This window comes from Marmota monax, unplaced genomic scaffold, assembly GCF_021218885.2.
Source record: "Marmota monax isolate L192 unplaced genomic scaffold, Marmota_monax_Labrador192_F-V1.1 WCK01_AAM20220418_F8-fsc01357, whole genome shotgun sequence".
Lineage (NCBI taxonomy): Eukaryota > Metazoa > Chordata > Mammalia > Rodentia > Sciuridae > Marmota > Marmota monax.
In genome coordinates this window covers 53,663-73,545 of record NW_026694241.1, presented here as the reverse complement: position 1 = coordinate 73,545, position 19,883 = coordinate 53,663, and the positions used below count along the sequence as shown (strand labels likewise).

General features: G+C 34.2%; 1 protein-coding gene and 1 non-coding gene across 2 annotated transcripts; one reads left to right on the top strand and one right to left on the bottom strand.

The window, feature by feature from the left end:
- The first annotated feature begins 3,990 nt into the window (after positions 1-3,990).
- On the top strand, positions 3,991-4,097 carry LOC124108462 (U6 spliceosomal RNA). The gene has a single exon (XR_006856695.1). It is a non-coding gene; the product is annotated as a U6 spliceosomal RNA (small nuclear RNA).
- A 5,259-nt stretch (positions 4,098-9,356) lies between these two features.
- Positions 9,357-19,372, bottom strand: LOC124108461 (uncharacterized; the record flags this gene model as incomplete). Its single annotated transcript, XM_058586216.1, is given in 7 exon segments — positions 9,357-9,458; positions 9,724-9,819; positions 12,078-12,120; positions 12,732-12,768; positions 14,485-14,528; positions 15,450-15,579; positions 17,415-19,372. Coding segments are annotated over 7 exon segments (577 nt in total), but the record flags the coding sequence as incomplete, so codon positions are not given.
- Positions 19,373-19,883: the final 511 nt, after the last annotated feature.

Below are 19,883 nucleotides of genomic sequence, written 5' to 3'. Positions count from 1 at the left end.
TGCTCAATAAAACCTCATTAAAGCAAAAACAAGGGGGAAAATGAATAAATCCCCAGGGTCAAAGGAAAAAAAGAGAGGAAAAAGAGCAGATGACAAAGCAATGAAAAATCAGAAACTAGAAAGTAGATGGCCTTAAGGAAGAAGAAATTCAATTCTAAATGACCATGAATGGAAATACCATTGAAACACAAGATTAATTTGAAAACAGAATCCTGGAAACATTCAGGCTTAAACCCCCACAAAAGAAAAATGGCCATCAGGGAGCACGGTGAAGGGAAAGGGAGATAATACAAGAATTGATTTAAAGTCTGCATACAAAGTAGTTAAACTTCTAGGTCCTCTCATAATAGCCAAGCAATTATCCCTTTTGCAAACAAATGAGAATGGAATGGTTTATTCTGGAGAAAATTTACCTAACAGGCTCCAGATTCATTGGTGGGGGGGGGGGGCAGCAGAATAAGGCTCACACTAAAACAGAGTAAAATTCTACATAATGTACAATTATATGCAAATTCACTTAATAATATTATCAAACACATAACAAAGCTGAGCTAGAAAATATATGTAATTAGAGGAGGATCCAAGATGGTGGTCCAAAGGGAGGAAGCATTCTGTGTCGCTCCATGACCTAAGACTCAAGTAGTAAGAATACTGCTTCTTTGAGTGCATGAGTGTACATGCACGAGAGAGAGAGAGAGAGAGAGAGAGAGAGAGAGAGAGAGAGAGAGAGAGAGAAAACACCCCCCCACACAGCTGCTCCCACGCAGGGCTTCAGGCCTCAGCATTAGAGCAGGACTCCCCACTACTCACCAACATAGGTCTCCCAGGTGCCCAAGCAGGACCACCAGCATCAGAACCCACAAAGGATTTCTGGCAACCCACCCACACAGAAATCCCAGACAATGCTCCCACGCAGGACACCTGGCCACTGCCCACGCGCAGGAACTCCAGCCACCACTCCCATGCAGACTCCATCTACTAACATGGGGCTCCCACATCACCTCCATCTTGGGACTCTGCAGCCATTGTCATAGTCCCCTGTGTGCAGTAGACTACCTGCACCTGGGGACATTGCACAGGTTCTGAAGACAGCCAACAGCCACAACACTGCACACCACAGAGCTAATCTCTAAACACATCGCCCAACACCATGGCCCGGCTCTCCCAACCCGACCCAACACCCCATGGCTGAAAACAGTTGCCTCCATCTTGGGTCACCTTCATCACCACCTTTGGTTGGGGCAACTCCAAGTATGGAACACTGGCTGAGCAGGTATCATAGTTCCCAATTACCCCGTCTCCCCGGCAGCCGCTAGCCTAGCAGTGACTGCACAATACAAAACAACTCTCCAAGACAGGTGTGCGGCTCCCAAAGCACAACCCATAAGACCTCTGGAGATAAAGGTCCCTGATTAGGAAGTAGAAAGGGAAAGGGTGAGTGAGATACAATTTGGAGTCTAATTTAAGATACCAGGAACTATGAGATCTATAGGTGAGATAAGGAGATAAGACCAGGCACTCACATCACATGAGCAGGCCCCAAAGGAGATCCTTGGGGTGCAGTCTCCCATTGGGGACTGGCAGGTGCCATACCCCACTTCCAGGTGACCTGCATCCAAGTCCAACCCTCCCACTTTGGTAACCTTCACCATCCTGAGGGTAGAGATATCAGCTAACAACAGTCAACCCCACCTACTGGGAGAGAAGGAAAGCAGGAAAGATACTAATCTCCAACCAAAACAATTCTTATTTCTTTCTTCAAGATTATACTTATCTCTCTCTCTCTCTCTCTCTCTCTCTCTCTCTCTCTCTCTCTCTCTCTCTCGCCCTCACATCCCTAACATATCTGAAACCAAGTACTTTGTATGAATTAGGATACTGAGGACTGGGATGTCTAAATAGTATCTTACAGTTGTGTTGTATATTCTTTTTTCTCCTATTTTTACATTTTTTTAATTTTTCTAATATTTATGTGTTTTTTGTTTATGTGTTCTACTGTCTTTCCACTTGTCTTCCCAAAATTACTTTCTTCTCCTGTTACTAAACTTTCTTCTTTAGATTCTTCTTTCATATTTCCTAATATATAATAACTCTACATCCTCACCTCCTATCTACTCAACATCTTATCCTCCACCTCACTCCCGGCTCTTTGTCCAACATCAGAAACTGTAAACCCTTTTGCAAACCTACTATTTATATTGTAGATAATAACTAAATTCACCATTTCTGTATATTGCGACCAAACTGTAAACATCTTAATAACAACTATTTGGTTTAAGGTTGTATGTTATTTGTATTGGGAACTATTAACATTGTCCTTCCCCTCAAAGGAGAGGTACTGGAACCCTGCAGGGACAATATAAGCCTATATGGTAAAACTGGAACACCTCCAATCCTGCTAAAAGGGAAGACACAAGAACAATGTGAAAAGACAAAGGAAGAAAGTGTACCAAACAAATAAAGTCACTACATTTTCAGATCCATGGCCAACACAGAAGAAGAAATGACAGAGAAGGAGTTCAGGATGTACATGATTAAAATGTTCTGTGAATTAAACAATCATATGAGAACAAATACAGGCAGGAAAGATCATTTCAATAAACAGCTACATAAGCAAATACAGGAAGCAAAAGATTACTTCAATAGGATGATGGAGGTTCTAAAAAAAAAACACCAAAAAGAAATTCTTGAAATGAAAGAAATAATAAACCAAGTTAAAAGTTCAATTGAAAGCATCACCAATAGATTAGACCACTTGGAAGACAGGACCTCAGACCATGAAGAGAAAATATATAATCTTGAAAAGAATATAGACCACCCAATGAAGATGGTAAGAAACCATGAGTAGAACATTCCAAATATGGCAGTGCATAAAAAGAACAGATTTAAGAATTATTGGGATAGAGGAAGGTATAGAATTCCAAACCAAAGGAATGAGCAATCTAGGAAATACTATCAGAAAATTTTCCAAACATGAAGAATGAATTGGAAAAGCAAATATAAGAGGCTTACAGGACGCCAAATGTACAAAATCACAACAGTTCCACACCAAGGCACATTATAATGAAAATGTCTAGCATACAGAATAAAAAGAGAATTTTAAAAGCCAGGAGTGAAAAGATTCAGATTACATGTAGGGGAAATCCAATTAGGTTATCTGCAGATTTGTCAACCCATACCCTGAAAGCTAGAAGATCCTGGAACAACATTTATCAAGCTCTGAAAGAAAATGGATGCCAATCAAGAACCTTATATCAAGCAAAATAAAGATTTAGATTTGATGATGAAATAAAAACCTACCATGATAAAAAAAAAAGTTAAAAAAAAGAATTTACAACTAGAAAGCCTGCACTACAGAACATCCTAGGCAAAATATTCCATGAAGAGGAAATGAAAAAAAAAAAAACAATAAAATTCATCAGAGGGAGGTATCACACTAAAGAAAAAACTAATCAAAGGAGAACCAAGTCAAATTAAATGACAAAAATGGTTGAGAATACAAATCATGTCTAAATAATAACCCTGAATGTTAATGGTCTAAACTCACATATCAAAAGACACAGACTAGCAGATTAGATTTTTTAAAAAGACCCAACAATATGATGCCACCAAGAGACTCATCTCATAGGAGAAGACATCCACAGACCGAAGGTGAAAGGTGGGGAAAAATCATACCACTCACATGGACTGCGGAAGCAAGCAGGGGTTTCCATCTTCATATCAAATAAAGTAGACATCAAGCTAAAGTTAATCAAAAGGGAGAAAGAAGGATATTTCATACTGCTCAAGGGAACCATACACCGACAAGACTTAACAATTATAAAAATATATTCCCCAAACAATGGAGCATCTACATTCATCAAACTCTTCTCAAGTTCAATAATCAAACAGACCATAACACAATAATTTTGAGTGACTTTAACATACCACGTCCACCACTAGATAGATCTTCCAAACAAAAGAAACTACAGAACTCAATAATACAATCAAGTGCTCGCTTCGGCAGCACATATACTAAAATTGGAACGATACAGAGAAGATTAGCATGGCCCCTGCGCAAGGATGACACGCAAATTCGTGAAGCGTTCCATATTTTTAGATTTGTCTGGTGAGTGTCACTGTGTCAGGCTAATAGATTTTTTTTTTTTTAAATTATAGAGGTAATCCTGCAAAGCCTCAGTAGAAAGGTATATATTTTTTATTTGAAAAATTAAAATCTGTCTTACCTCTCTCTTACATACTTAAATTCTACTTCCCTCTTCAAAGGTAATAGTTATTTTCAATTATTAGAGAATTTTTCTCTACCCTTTGTTGTTAATTTCTAATTTTGTTGCACAGTGATCAGAGTATGTAGCCTTAACTATTTGCTTTTCGCAATATATTGAGATTACTGGGTGGGAGCTCTATTAATATCGATGACTTTTGTGAAAGTTCAAAAAGGAGATGTATTTTCCATGTGTAGATTATAAAGATAGAATTAGAGATAAAAAAAATAGAGATAGAGATATACTGCATCAATCTTGCTGTTTATTATTGAAATTTTACTTTTTTATTGATTTTGTTCACTTCATCTTTCAAATTCTGAAAAAGGCATATTAAATTTCCAACTGTGAAAAAAAAAAAATAATACAATCAATAACTTAGACCTGACATATATATAGAGAGAGAATATTTCATCCTTCAACAAGCGAATACACTTTCTTCTCAGCAGCACATGGTTCCTTCTCTATACTAGATCATGTATTATGCCACAAAGAAACTCTTAGCAAATACAAAAAAGTAGAGATACTATCCTGCATTCTATCAGATCATAATGAAAAAAAATTACAAATCAATGATAAAATAAAAATAAAAGCTACTCCAACACGTGGAGACTAAGTAATATGCTACTGAATGAACAAAGGGTTGCAAAAGACATCAAGGAGGAGATTCAAAAATTCTTAGAGGTAAATGAGAACACTGACACAACATATCAAAATCTCTGGGACACCATAAAGGCAGTACTAAGAGGAAAGTTCATTGCATGGAGTTCATTCCTTAAAAAAAAAAAAAAAAAAAGTCAACAAATATATGACCTAACATTACATTTCAAAGCCCTAGAAAAAGAAGAACAAATCAACACCAAAAGCAGAAGACAGAAAATAATTAAAATCAGAGCTGAAATCCATGAAAGTGAAACAAAAGAAACAACTGAAAAAATTGACAAAAAGTTGCTTCTTTGAAAAAAATATATAAAATTGACAGACCCTTAGCCATGCTAATGAAGAGAAGGAGAGAGAAAACTCAAATCACTAACATACATGATGAAAAAGGTACTATCACAACAGACACTACAAAAATACAGAAGATAATTAGAAATTATTTTGAAAACTTATATTCCAATAAAATAGAAAATACTGAAGGCATCGACAAATTTCTAGAGTCATATGATTTGCACAAATTGAATCAGAATGATATACACAATTTAAATTTATCAATTTTAAATGATGAAATAGAAGATGCCATCAGAAGCCTACCGACCAAGAAAAGTCCAGGACCAGATGGATACACATCCGAGTTCTACAAGACTTTTGAAGAAGAACTAATACCAATACTCTCGAATTTATTTCAGGAAATAGAAAAAGAGGCAGCACTTCCAAACTCATCCTATGAGGCCAATGTCACCCTGATTCCAAAACCAGGCAAAGACACATCAAAGAAAGAAAACTTCAAACCAATTTCACTAATGAACATACATGCAAAAATTCTCAATAAGTTCTGACGAATCAAATAAAAACATATCAAAAAGATAATGCACCATGATCACAAGGGGTTCACTCCAGGGATACAAGTTTGGTTCAACATACGGAAATGAATAAATGTAACTCATCACATCAAGAGACTTAAAGATAAGAATCATATGATTTTATCTAATGATAATCAATGCAGAAAAAAAGCATTTGTCAAATACAGCACCCCTTCATGTTCAGAACACTAGAAAAACCAGGGAAAAACAGGCACATATCTTGACATTTTGTAAAAGCTATCTACGCAAAGCCCCAGGCCAACATCATTCTAAATTGAGAAAAATTGAAAGTATTCCCTCTAAAAACTAGAACAAGACAGGTATGCCCTCTTTCACCATTTCTATTTAACACAATTCTTAAAACACTGGCAACAGCAATTAGACAGATGAAAGAAATTAAATGGATATGGATAGGAAAAGAAGAATTCAAATCAGCACTATGCTAATGATATGACTGTATACATAGAAGACCCAAAAAATTCCACCAGAAAACTTCTAGAACTAGTAAATGAATTCAGCAAAGTAACAGGATACAAAATCAATACCCATTAAACAAAGGCATTTCTGTATATCTGATATACAAATCCTCTGAAAGGAAAATTACCCATTTATAATAGCCTCAAAACAAATAAAATACTTGGAAATCAACCTAACAAAAGAAGTGAAAGACCTCTACAATGGAAACTATAGAACACTAAAGAAATTAAAGAAGACCTTAGAAGATGAAAAGATCTGCCTTGTTCTTGGAGAGGCAGAATTAATATTGTCAAAATGACCATAGTACCAAAAGCACTATACAGATTTAAGGCAATTCCAATCAAAATCCCAATGACATTCCTTTTAGAAATAGAAAGAACAGTCATGAAATTCATCTGGAAAAATAAAGAGACCCAGAATAACTAAAGCTATCCTTAGCAAGAAGAGTGAAACAGGTGGCATCACTTTACCAGACCTTAAACAATACTACAGAGCAATAGTAACAAAAATAGCATGGTATTGGCACCAAAATAGATTTGTAGACCAATGGTACAAAATAGAGAACAGAGACTAACCTACATAATTACAGTTATCTTATATGGACAAAGGTGCCAAAAACATACATTGGAGAAAAGATAGCCTCTTCAACAATGGTGCTAGGAAAACTAGAAATCCATATGCAACAAAATGAAATTAAAACCCTATCTCCCACCATGCACAAAACTCAACTCAAAGTGGATCAAGGACCTAGGAATTAAACCAGATAAACTGTGCCCAAATCTCCATCATGTCAGATTAGGCCCCACTTTCCTTAATAAGACTCTTATAGTACAAGAAGTAAAATCAAGAATAAATAGGATGGATTCAAACTAAAAAGCTTCTTCTCAGCAAAAAAAGAATAGAGAGACTATATCTTGGGAGCAAATTTTTACCCCTCACACATCAAAGACCTCTGATCCCTAGGGTATATAAAGAACTCAAAAAGCTAAACACCAAAAAAAAGAAATAACCCAATCAATCAATGGGCCAAGGAACTGAAAAGACACTTCTCAGAGATGATATATAATCAATCAATAAATATATGAAAAAAATGTTCATCATCTCTAGCAATTAGAGAAATGCAAATCAAAACTACTCTAAGACTTTATCTCACTCCAGTCAGAATGGCAGCTATTATGCATACAAACAACAATAAGTGTTGGCGAGGATGTGGGGAAAAAGGCACACTCATACAGTGCTGGTGGGACTGCAAATTGGTGCTACCAATATGGAAAGCAGTATGGAGATTCCTTGGAAAACTGGGACTGGAACCACAATTTGACCTAGCTATCCCACTCCTCGGTCTATTCCCAAAGGATTTAAAAACAGCATACTACAGGGACACAGCCACATCCATGTTTATAGCAACACAACAAAACAGCTAAACTGTAGAATCAACCTAGATGCCCTTCAGTAGATGAATGGATAAAGAAAATGTGGTATATATACACAATGAAATATTATTCAGCATGAATAGAGAATAAAATCATGGCATTTGCAGGTAAATGGATGGAGTTGGAGAATATTATGCTAAGTGATGTAAGCCAATACCAAAAAGTGCCAAATGTTTTCTCCAATATAAGGATACTGATTCATAATGGGGTTGGAGGAGGGCATGGGTTTATAAGGATAAAGGATATTATTTATGCCTTAAGATAGATGAACTCTAGATAGGGAAAAGGGAAGGGATGGGAAAGTAGAAGGCATGGGGGTAGGAAAGGCGATAGAAGAAGATGGACATCATTACCCTAAGTACATGTATGAAGACACAAATGGTGTGACTCTACTTTGTGTAAAACTAGAGATATAAAAAAATTGTGCTCATATATAACAAATTAGAATAATTTAAAAAAAGAAAATCTATGTAATTAGAGTATACTATTTGGCTCAACGGTAAACATTTATACTACTTGGTCAATCTTCACAGTCCCATCACTATATCATTCACACACACACTATACACATACACACACACCCACACACACACCCACACACACAGTCTAAATTTAATAAATCAAGTAATAGAAATGTATCTTATTTAGCAATATGATAATTCTTTAGGGAGTAGGGTATATGGCTAAGTGAGAAGTGTTTTGTTTATTTAACTTTGGGTACTATAGTACTATTTAGCTTTAAAGTTATGTACTGTTTATTATATTGATAAAATAAATATTTTAAAAAGAAAATGCCTACGAATGACTATATAGAGGATATGAAAAAAGTTTGACAAAGAAAATAGATTTACATGTGGTACTACCAGAGATTATGCTAAATCTCCACTAATGTTTGTCAACAGGTAAAACATTTTATTTCTGGAGTTCACTTTTCATTTAAAAACAATCAATGCAAGAATAGTGAAGTATACATATGCTTTATTTTAAAGATGCTGAGCTGTTCAAGGAATAACAGAGGAGTAAAAGATAAGCAAAGGACTAGATTAGGTAGATGACTTTATTTTTTAAAAAAAGGAGAGGCTACAGTATGTTTAAGCTAAGAAAAAAAATCCACTAGGGAAAGAAGCAAAGAGTCAGCATGTAAAAAGTAGCTGGAGATGCTGACTAGGAAGTGAAAATAAAGAGATGCAGGATACCTCATATACCACTGAAAAAGGGCTTATAGTAATAATGGACCATGTGGTCTAATTTGAATAGGAAAAGATGTGAAGTAAGAAAGCAAATAAACAGTCTATGGCAAATATAAATATATCAAGATACTAAGTATCTTCAAAAGTGTAAAAATTGATACAAGGAGAATACAAAAGCAAGGACTAGAAAGGTAAGAAAATACACTTGATAAAATTAATGGCTATCACTAAAAACTGACCTTTATCCTTATAAACCAGACATAGTATTTATGCCTTAAGATAAATTCTGCAAGGTAAAAAATTTTGTATACATGACAAAATACAAACCACATTAAAATTCTCCATGTAATAAGATTCTCTCATATTTGTTAAATAATCTCAGTGCCTCCAGAGACAAACATTCTATTATGAGAAATATTTGTTTTTTTACACTTTCTTATTAGCACTTTTAGGTTTGTTTGGTTTTTTTACCTTGATCAACTACTTTTTGCTTTGTTTCTTCTATTCTTTTTAATTCCTGTTGCTTTGCTTCTAGGAGTTGTTTTTCTTCCTTTAAAGGATCATATTTTATTCCTATAGAAGCATTAAAAGGAAGAATCTAAATACTTTAAATTTAAATATACTCATTCTAATATTTACCTTTGAAAAAAATCACTAATTCATCGTCTACAAAAATTTAGAATAAAAGCCAATTTTATTTGAAGTAATATACCAAATTTATATATTAAAATATCTCCAAAATACCACCCAAAATATTTTATACAAATATAATTATAAAACATAAAGGTTTTCCCATCTATAAAAAAGAGTAAATTATAAACTTTAATATTTGACTTACTGGAAGAAGGCACTATGAGTAAATAAATATCTTCTAATACAGCTTCAAATGGTTGAGTATAAAGGTTTTTCCATGGAATTCTAAGTTTAAGATTACCTACAGTCAAAAAAAAAAAAGTATGAAAATATTCATCCAACCTACATTTACCATCCATCTATTTTATTCTGCCTTAGAAGAGATCTTTGAAAGATCAATAAGACTAACTATATCCAATAATGGCAAGGGGACAATATGTTCATTGTACCACACATTTGGAAATGTTTTCTCATTCAACAAATTGTATTCCTATTATATATACTAGGGAAGATGCTAAGTGGTGAGGATACAATAAAAACTAAACTGACTTCTTCTCCAGAAACTTGGTGTCAGGTTGGGATTGTAGCTCAGTGGTAGAGTGCTTGCTTAGCACATGTGAGGCATTGGGTTCGATCCTCAGCACCACATAAAAATAAATAAAATAAAGGTATTGTGTCTATCTACAACTAAAAATATTGAATTTTAAAAAAGAAAGTGACTAGTAGAAGGAAAAAATAAACAATAATAATATTAAAGAACGATAGTTGTGCTCTATATGTGTAATAAGAATTGTAATGCATTCCACTGTTGTTGTGTATTTTAAAAATAAATAAATAAATAAAATTTTAAAAAAAGAACGATAGGTACTAGGAGAAAGGTATGCAAACAAATACCTTAAATGATTCTCCAAATTATCTTGTTTAGTCCAGAGTTCTTTCCATTACCTTGTATTACCACTAAACATTACCTTATCATTTTTAAACAATAGCAAGCAAGAAAAAAGAGGAATGCATGATCTAAAGGAAATAGGTCCACGAAAGGAACTAGATATCTATATACACACATATGTATATACATGCATATACATATACATATATATGAATTTATATATCTATACTCACACATATACATACACACACACACATTTGGGTGGGAAAGAGGTGGTGCCTGAGAATCAAACCCAACACCTTATGCCTACAAAGCACATATTATATCACTGAGCTTTACCCACCACTCCCTCCTGATACATGAGGTTAAATTAATATACAATAAAATATGACAATAATTATTTTAAGAATTCAATGACTTATTGAAATTTTTAAAAGCTATCTTAAATATATTACCTGTTGTACAATGGACTAATGGGGATTATTCACCATACCCAAATATGCATTTACAGGATTATTATGATACCATAAGAAATAAATGAGTTCAAGTCAACTTGGATTATAAGAAATCCTTATTACACATAAATACAACATGGTTATAAGTATTTAAAATATATACATGTACACAATCAAAAACTCCAAAAAGAAAAATGTAAGGGGGCAAAATAATGGGTGACGTTCCCCCCCACCCTTTTACTTATGCTAAACTGCCTTTAAATGAGTGGAGGAATGGGACAAAATTCAAGTCTTGGCAATATAAGGTGATGAAAACTTTCTGTGGTATATGGTCCAATACCAACTATAATACACAAAACTGTGAAAACCTTCATAATATAATTTATGTAAACTTTCAAAATACCAGTTCCTCAATGGGACCAATACATATTCAATAACATTATAGAATCCCACTTCAAAAACAATATAGCAAAAATTTCAAAGTCCCAACTAAAGACACTTATCATCTTCCACAATATTTAAAATAAAACCATAATATAATCTAAGAATTATGACAAGTTTTTATTAAACATGTTGAAACTTTACACTCAGTTTCTACTCAATCAATATATTTAAAGTATGCACTATAAATACAGGTAAATTAATACAAAAACAAGGGGCTGGGGTACTAACTTAGAGGTTGAGCACTTGCCTAGGACATACCAGACCCTATCTTTGATCCCAGAACCACAAAAAAATAACATAAGATAAAAAATTAAAAATAAAATTTAAAATATAAAAAATGTAAAACAAGAAATTATACAGTATTTTCCGGAAATTCTGGAAACCTAGGGAAAAAAATCCAGAGCAGAAACAAGTTTTCAGATTGGTTCCTGGTGACAGTACATGGATGATCCAAACCCTCATCCTCACATCATACATCCAGTACTAATCAGAATACAGCAACAGTGATTACTCAGAAACCTAGAAAACAAAGACACTTAAGGTACCTGGTGGCCCCCAACTCAATTTTAAAACCTACTAGAATGTGTCATTTCTAAATTATGAAGGTATCAAGTACTGGGCAAGAGTACATAAATCTCACAATATTTTTAAGCCATACAACTAAACCCTACCTAAACAAGAATACATGATAACTTTATTTTCAGCAGTGCTCAGAAATATTTAAAATATATCATTACAGGGCAAGAAGGGCATTCCACTAATACAGCTTACCAATATGACCAACTTTAACTTTAAAGGGCACATCCAGTTGACTCTACCAAGAAAAAAAAAATATGTAAAGCATTAATAAATATAAAGTTCAAAACAAAAACTACTTTTTTCTCCCAATAATTGCTTAAAGGGTATCTGAATTACCTGCACATTATCTTCAATACTTACTTAAATTTACAAATATATAATTAAAATATTATTCAAGTCAATAAAATTAATGGAGGCTTCTCTTTTCATAATAAGTAGTATAAGGGTCCACATTCCTGCTGCCCAAAAAAGCTACCCATACCAGATAATTAACACTTTTGTATTATTTTTTTTTAAGTGAGAAAGCTCACTGTCTGTTTGTGCTTCTAGAAACATTTTGCAAAAAAAAAAAAAAAAAGTTTCAAAACATTTCTCCCCATTCAATGTCAGAAAGAACAGCCTTTATAATAAATGGTGTTAGGAAAATTGTATACCTAGTTGCAAAAATATGTCTTATGCCATACAAAAAATTAACTCAAAATGGATTAAAGAACTAAATGTAAAAGCTAACACTATAAACGTCTTAGAGGAAAATATAAGGAAAAATCTTCATGACATTAGATTTGGCAATGATTTCCTGGATAAGACAACAAAAGCACACATAATTTAAAAAACAGATGAACTGACCTTTATCAAATTAAAAACTTTTGAACACCAAAGGATACTGTCAATAGAATGTTAAGGTAACCATTGGAAAGAGGTAAAATATCTGTTAAGGGTCAATATGCAGAATAGATAGATTGCCAAAAACTTAACAACCACAGCAACAACAACAACAAAAACCTGATTAAAAAACGATAAAGGACTTGGACAGACATTTCTACAAACATACACAAATGGTAATAAGCACATGAAAAGAGGTTCAATATCATTAGTCATTACTAATTTAAATTGATACTAATCAAAATAATAAGATATCACTTCACATCTATTGGAATGGCTATTATCAAATAAAAGCAGAAATAACAAATGCTAGAAGATTTAAAGGATACGAAGAAATTCTTTTTTTTTTTTTTTTTTGGTTCTGGTGATTGAACCTAATACCACTGAACTATTTCTCCTGTCTTTTTTACTTTTGAGACAGGGTCTCAATAAGTTGCTGAGAGTCTTGCTAAATTTCTGAGACTGGCTTAGAACTTGCAAACCTCCTGCCTTAGCCTTCTGTGTTGCAGGCATACATCAAGGCACTCAACAAGGATTTGGAGAAATTAAAATCCTGTGCACTGCCGGAGGGAATGGAAAATGGTACAACTACTATGAAGAAAAAAACCTGGGTGGTCTCTAAAATATATATAAATATAAATAAAAATTTTCATATGACCCAGCAATTTTACTCCTAAATAAATACTCAAAGAAGTTGAAAACAGCATCTGGAATGAACACATGTACACAAATATCATTGTAGCATTATTCAGAAGAGCCAAAAGGCAGAAACAACCCATGTGTTCATCAATAGCTGAATGGATACGATCCGTATGTATATGTACACACACACACACACACACACACACACACCACACAAATATTATTCAGCCATAACAAGGAATGAGAGTCTGATACATGCTACAACATGATGAACCATAAAGACACTTTGTAAGTGAAATAAGCTAGACATAACTGGACAAATACCACATAATTCCATTTATATTTAGAATAGGCAAATGTATCAGGGTGGTGAGAGGGGATTAGGAAACTACTTTTTAATGAATACAGAGCTTCAGTTTGCAATGTATAAAGAGTCCCAGGGTCTGTGGGGAGAGGGAATAGACGTTACTATTTAATGGCTATAGTTTCTCCTGGGGATGGAAAAGTTGTGGAAATAGTACTATGAAGGCTGCAAGAAATTGTGAATATAAGCCATGCCACTGAACTGAACATATTAAAATGGTATTTTAAAAAAGTGAAAACTGAGGGGGGGGCTGCAATTGTGGCTCAGTGGTAGAGCGCTCACCTAGCATGTGTGAGATCCTGGGTTCGATCCTCAGCACCACATAAAAATAAATAAATAAAATGAAGGTATTGTGTCCATCTACAACTAAAAAAAAAATTAAGTGAAAACTAGAAGACAAATGAAACACTAAAATAAAACAGTATGGGAATAAATAAAATATAAATTTTTATGTATGCAAGTATGTATGTATTTATGGCAATGTTGGGGTCTGAAACCAGGGCCTTGCCCATACTAGGTAAGCATTCTACCACTGAGCCACAATATCAGTTTGTGCTTTTAATGAAATTGAATCTTTGTTTTACACAATTCACATTTTAAAAATAACTTCCAAAAATTTTTTTCAAACTTACATAATTTAGAATGGCAAGCTGTATTAGGAAGAATACATCAAATGCACTAACATTAAAAATTTTTATAGTTAATACCTACCAGGGCATTTTCTTTGACTTCAAGATTCTTGAGGGCCACATCTCCTAAAAAAAAAAAAAAAAAAAAAAAAAAAAATTATTACAAAAATAAACTTAAAATGTTCAAAACTTTTTCATTTTAAAAGGTTAAGTATGTTTCATTCTTGAATATAATACTAGGGAAGAATAATCACAAAAAAAGTACATAAACAGAAAATAAAATCTACCTTTTTTTTTTTAACTAGCTTACCTTCATTCTTCTGCATGACCTAAGATGGTATGTTTAATCAAAACTTATTGAAATTTTTTTACCTCTGCAATTGTAGCCTAACATTAATGTATACAAATAATTTAATCAGAATAATACAAACAATATAAATCCACCAAAGTAGCATAATACAAGATCAATAAGCAAAAAGCAAGTTGTATTTATATGGGCAATGAACAGTCTGGAAAGAAATTATAAAAATGTAAAATCAGTGAGCACACAGATATTTAAATATAAAAATTTTCAAATTCAAATACAAAATGAAAAAAATTTAAATTAACATAATAGAACTGCCAGATGATTATTATTTTTCCAGAGGGGAAAAAAAGGAGAGATAACATTACATACATATTATATGTAATATGATATAGTTTGAGTAATAATAGCTGCGAAATTTCCAAAATTAATGATACAAACACCATAGATCCAGGAAGCTCAGAGAACACCAAGTTCTGACCTCTCTGGGGACTACTGAAAGGAATGGTTTCTGTATTAGATGACTCAGAGCTCAGGAAAAGAAATTATAGTTTGGATATCAGGTTAAAAGCCAAGAAAACCAGTGGTAGACACCATAACTCATAAGAGCTACACCGAACTATAGCCTGTAAAACTGAGATCCAAGAGATTAAGTATAAATAAATACAAAAAGAATACATATGGCACAAAGAAGTAGGTGAGGTATATTTAAAAATTTAAGTCATATTAAAAGCAGTTGTAACCTGGTATAGTGGTAATCCCAGCAACTCAGGAGGTTGCAGCAAGAGAATCACAAGTTTGAACCCAGCTTCAGCAACTTGGCAAGACCCCTGGCTGCTTGCAGGCAAGCAAGCAGCTGCATATCTGGGGGAACTGAGGGGGAAAAAAAAAAAAAAAAAAACACAAACATAAGCCAAGGGATAATGCATGCCAAAAAGAAGGCTGAGAAAACCTTAGGCCTTCATTCAGGGCTTCCTCATGAAGGTCTCTTAAGTACAGAGCCAGTCTGCAGACTAAGAGGCAGCTCTCTTTTCAAATACCCAATTTTTAAGAAAAGATAAATAATACATACAAAGATGCATACAAAGAAACACAAAAACATGGTCCATTCTAAGGTGAAAAAACTTCAGGAAACCAACATTAAAGAAACAGGCTCAGGATTTACTAGAAAAATGACTTTAAAACAACTTTCAATTATGATCAAAGAACTGAAGAAACACAGGATACAGAACTTAAGGAAATCTGGGAAACTATAAACAAAGAATATCTACAGAGTTAGAAATATTTAAAAAAAAGAACCAAATATAAATTCTAGAGCTGAAAAGTATAATAATCAGATGGAAAAATTTGCTACAGAAATATTAATAGTAGATTTAAACAGGCAGAAGAAACAATCACTGTCTTGAAGATCAGTCATCTGAAATTGTAGAGGAGCAAAAAAGAAGAAAAGTAAATAGAGCCTAAGGACTAACAGGACACTATCAAATGGATCATTTTATGTGTCATGGAAGTCTCAGAGATGAGAGATAAAGAGCAGAGAGCTCTTTGAAGAAATAACATACAAAAACTTCCCACATTTAAGGAAGACATGAATATACAAATCCAAGAATCTCAAGAAATTCCAGATAGGATAAACCTAAAGATTATTAAACTTCTCAGCAGAAACTTTGCAATCAAAAGTCAATGAGATAACATATTTAAAATACTGGGAAACAATTTTAACAAAGATTATATCCACTTAAACTCTTTCAAAAATAAAAGAGAAATTAATATATTCCCAGATAAACAAAAGCTGAGCAAGTTGATTTCCATTAAACCTACCCTATAAAAAATTCTAAAGGAAATCCTTCAAGTTGAAAAGAAAGGATACCAGATAATAAACAAACATCACATGAAAAGCATAAATTTCTCCAGGAAAGTCAAACAAGGACAAATATAAGATCCAGCAGTCTTATAATGTTGATCTTCATCTCCACTTTATATTATGTTTTATATGACAAAAGTACAAAAAAATAATTATAAGTCTATGTTAATGAGTATACGACATAAGATGTAATTTGTCTCACTAATCAAAATATAGATCAAGGGGGGATGCACCTGTAAAGTTGTTTTTGTACACAATTCAAGTTAAATTGGTACTTATTTAAAATACAGTGTCATAACATCAGGATATGCAATCACCATGGTTACCACAAAGAAAATATCTATAGAATATACACAAAAAAAGGGGGGGGGGATAAAAACATGTCCCTACAAAAAAAAAAAATCAACTTAACACATAAAAGCCATAAGGTGCAAATGAGAGACAAAAATAAGCTTTCAAACATATAGAAAGTGAGTACCAAAAAAGACAATACTAAGTCCTTTCTTATCTGTAATTACTTTAAATATAAATGTTTAACTCCCTAACCAAAAATAAATAAATAAATAATGGCAGAATGGATTAAAACAAAATAGGATCCAATAATATGCTAAGAACACACATAGGTTAAAAGCAAAAAGATAGGAAAAGAAATCTCAAAAGAGCAGGGATATCTATGCTAGATATAATCAGACATATAAACTTTAATTCAAAATCTCTTAACTGGAAGCCGCCCGCGCGAGGTCGGGGCGCGCCCCTTGGCGGGGCCGGGGCAGGCGTTGGCTGCGGCGCCGGCCGTCCCTCCCCCCGGGGGTCCCAGCCCAGCCGCCGCGCTGCGAGCCCCTACAGCTGATCCGCCGCTCGTGTCGCCCGCTCCTGCCTCCCTCGCGGCCGCCCTCTCCTCCGGACCAGGGCGCGCAGCGGCCCCTGCCGCCTCCTGGGGCTCCTGCGGGCGCTGCGGGCCAAGCCCATGGTGCGCAAGGAGCGCGTGGTGAGGCCCGACTCAGAGCTGGGCGAGCGGCCGCCAGAGGACAACCAGAGTTTCCAGTACGACCACAAGGCCTTCCTGGGCAAAGAGGACTCCAAGACCTTCGATCAGCTCACCCCAGAAGAGAGCAAGGAGAGGCTGGGGAAGACAGTTTCAGTGATGTTCTACCAAACATTTAAGGAAAAAATACTAATCCCTTATAGTCTCTTCCAGAAAACACAAGCAGAGGGAACACTTCCTAATTCATTCTATGAGGCCAGAATTATCCCAATACCAAAACCAGATAAAGATACTTTGGAAAACTCAAACTAATAGTGACAGAAAGCAGATCAGTGGACAAGAAACATGAGAAAGGAAAGGGGGCTTAAAAGAAAGGATGACAAAGTGACACAAGAAACTTTGGAGCATGACTGATATGTTCATTATCTTAATTCTGATGACATATTCCAATTGCATACACATGCCAACACTTACCAAATTATAGACTTTAAAAAGTGCATTTGAAAAAAATAGTATGTATTTTACTATGTCAATTATACCTCAAATACCTGTTTAACATATATGTAGCAGGATCTAGATAGTGGATAGGTATGTAAATGGACATAGGCTAAGAAAATCTGATAACATGGATTCATACTTGAATACTTTTCATAAAAGTACTATGAAAGAACTTAGAACATGGTAAAAGTAAACAAGTAAATAAAAATTTTAAAACGATTACTTAAGGGCTGGGGATGTAGCTCAGTGGTAAAATGCTTGCTTCACATGCACAAGGTCCTGAGTTTGGTCCCCAACACTGGAAAAATAAAAATAGTAACAATAATAATACTTCAAGAATTAGAATTGGTAATTACCCCTGAACTGCAAGAACCATGTGTCTGGTTCCCTAGTATATTCCTATTTCAGAATAATGACCTCTTAAAATTAGGAAAAAGGTCCTGACTGAATCTTCACTTTTTCCTATATAGTCCAGTCCCTAGCAGAATGGAGGTATGCAGTAAATGGCTACTGTACTGTACACAAAGAGAAAACTGGGGATTAACATTTCAAAAACAGGATATGCACACCAGTTAAAGAGCAATAACAATGTTACATAAAGATGTCAGGCATAACAACAACAAAAATTATAGTTGTCCAAGTAGTGTAAATTTGGAGAAAAAAAAGAAGAGAAGAAAGACTAAATTAAGAAAAGGCTATGAAATTCAGGTTTTTCTATGCTGAAAGTAATAATTATTACACAAGACACTTTAACTGCCTTTTGAATTTCTAACACTTTTGCCTTAAATGTTCCCTTAAAAAGTAACCCAAAGAAAGACCCAAACTAATAAAATTAGAGATTAAAAAGGACATCTTCACACATTTCTGAAATCCAGAGCATCATTAGGGGCTACTTTGAAAACTTATATTCCAAAAATTTAAAAATATGGACAAATTTCTGGATACATACAACTTATCAAAATTGAATCAAGAAAATAAAACCTAAACCAACCAATAAAAAGCAATGAAATTAAAGCAGTAATGAAGTCTCCCAACAAAGAAATGAAGTCTCCCAACTTAAAACCAGATGGATTCTCACCTGAATTCTAACACATTTAAAGAACTAATGTCAGTGTTCCTCAATGTATTCCATGAAAGAGAAAAGGAGGGAATACTCCCCAAATCATCCTATGAAGCCAGTATCACCCTGATACCAAAATCAGGAAAGGACACAAGGAAAGAAAACTACACACCAGTATCCCTGATGAACACAGATGCAAAAATCCTTAATAAAATGTTAGCAAGTTATATTCAACATATTAAGAAGACTGTACTTCAATTTTGCTTTAATTCCAGGATTGACAGGATGATTTAACATAAACAAATCAATAAATGTAACTTACCACATAAGTAGAATTAAGAACAAAAATCATGTTGTCATCTCAGTAGATACAGGAAAAGCCTTTAGCAAAATCCAGCATCCATTCATGCTAAAAATACCAAAGAAATTAAGGATAGAAGGGACCTACCTCAACATCATAAAGACTATATTCGACAAACCCAAAGCCAACATCACATTGAATAGAGAAAAACTGAAAGCATTTCCTCTAAAATCAGGAACAAGACAGGATGTCCTTGACATGTTCCTATACTTAGAAGATCCACGGGGGGCGGGGAGGGAGACACCACAGGACTGTCGTGTCTCTATCAGGAAACTTCTAGAGCTGATAAATACATTCAGCAAAGTAGCAGGATACAAAACCAATATACAAAAACCAACAGCTTTTCCATATACCAATGGTGAATCCACTGAAAAAGAAATCAATAAAACAATTCCATTCACAATTGTCT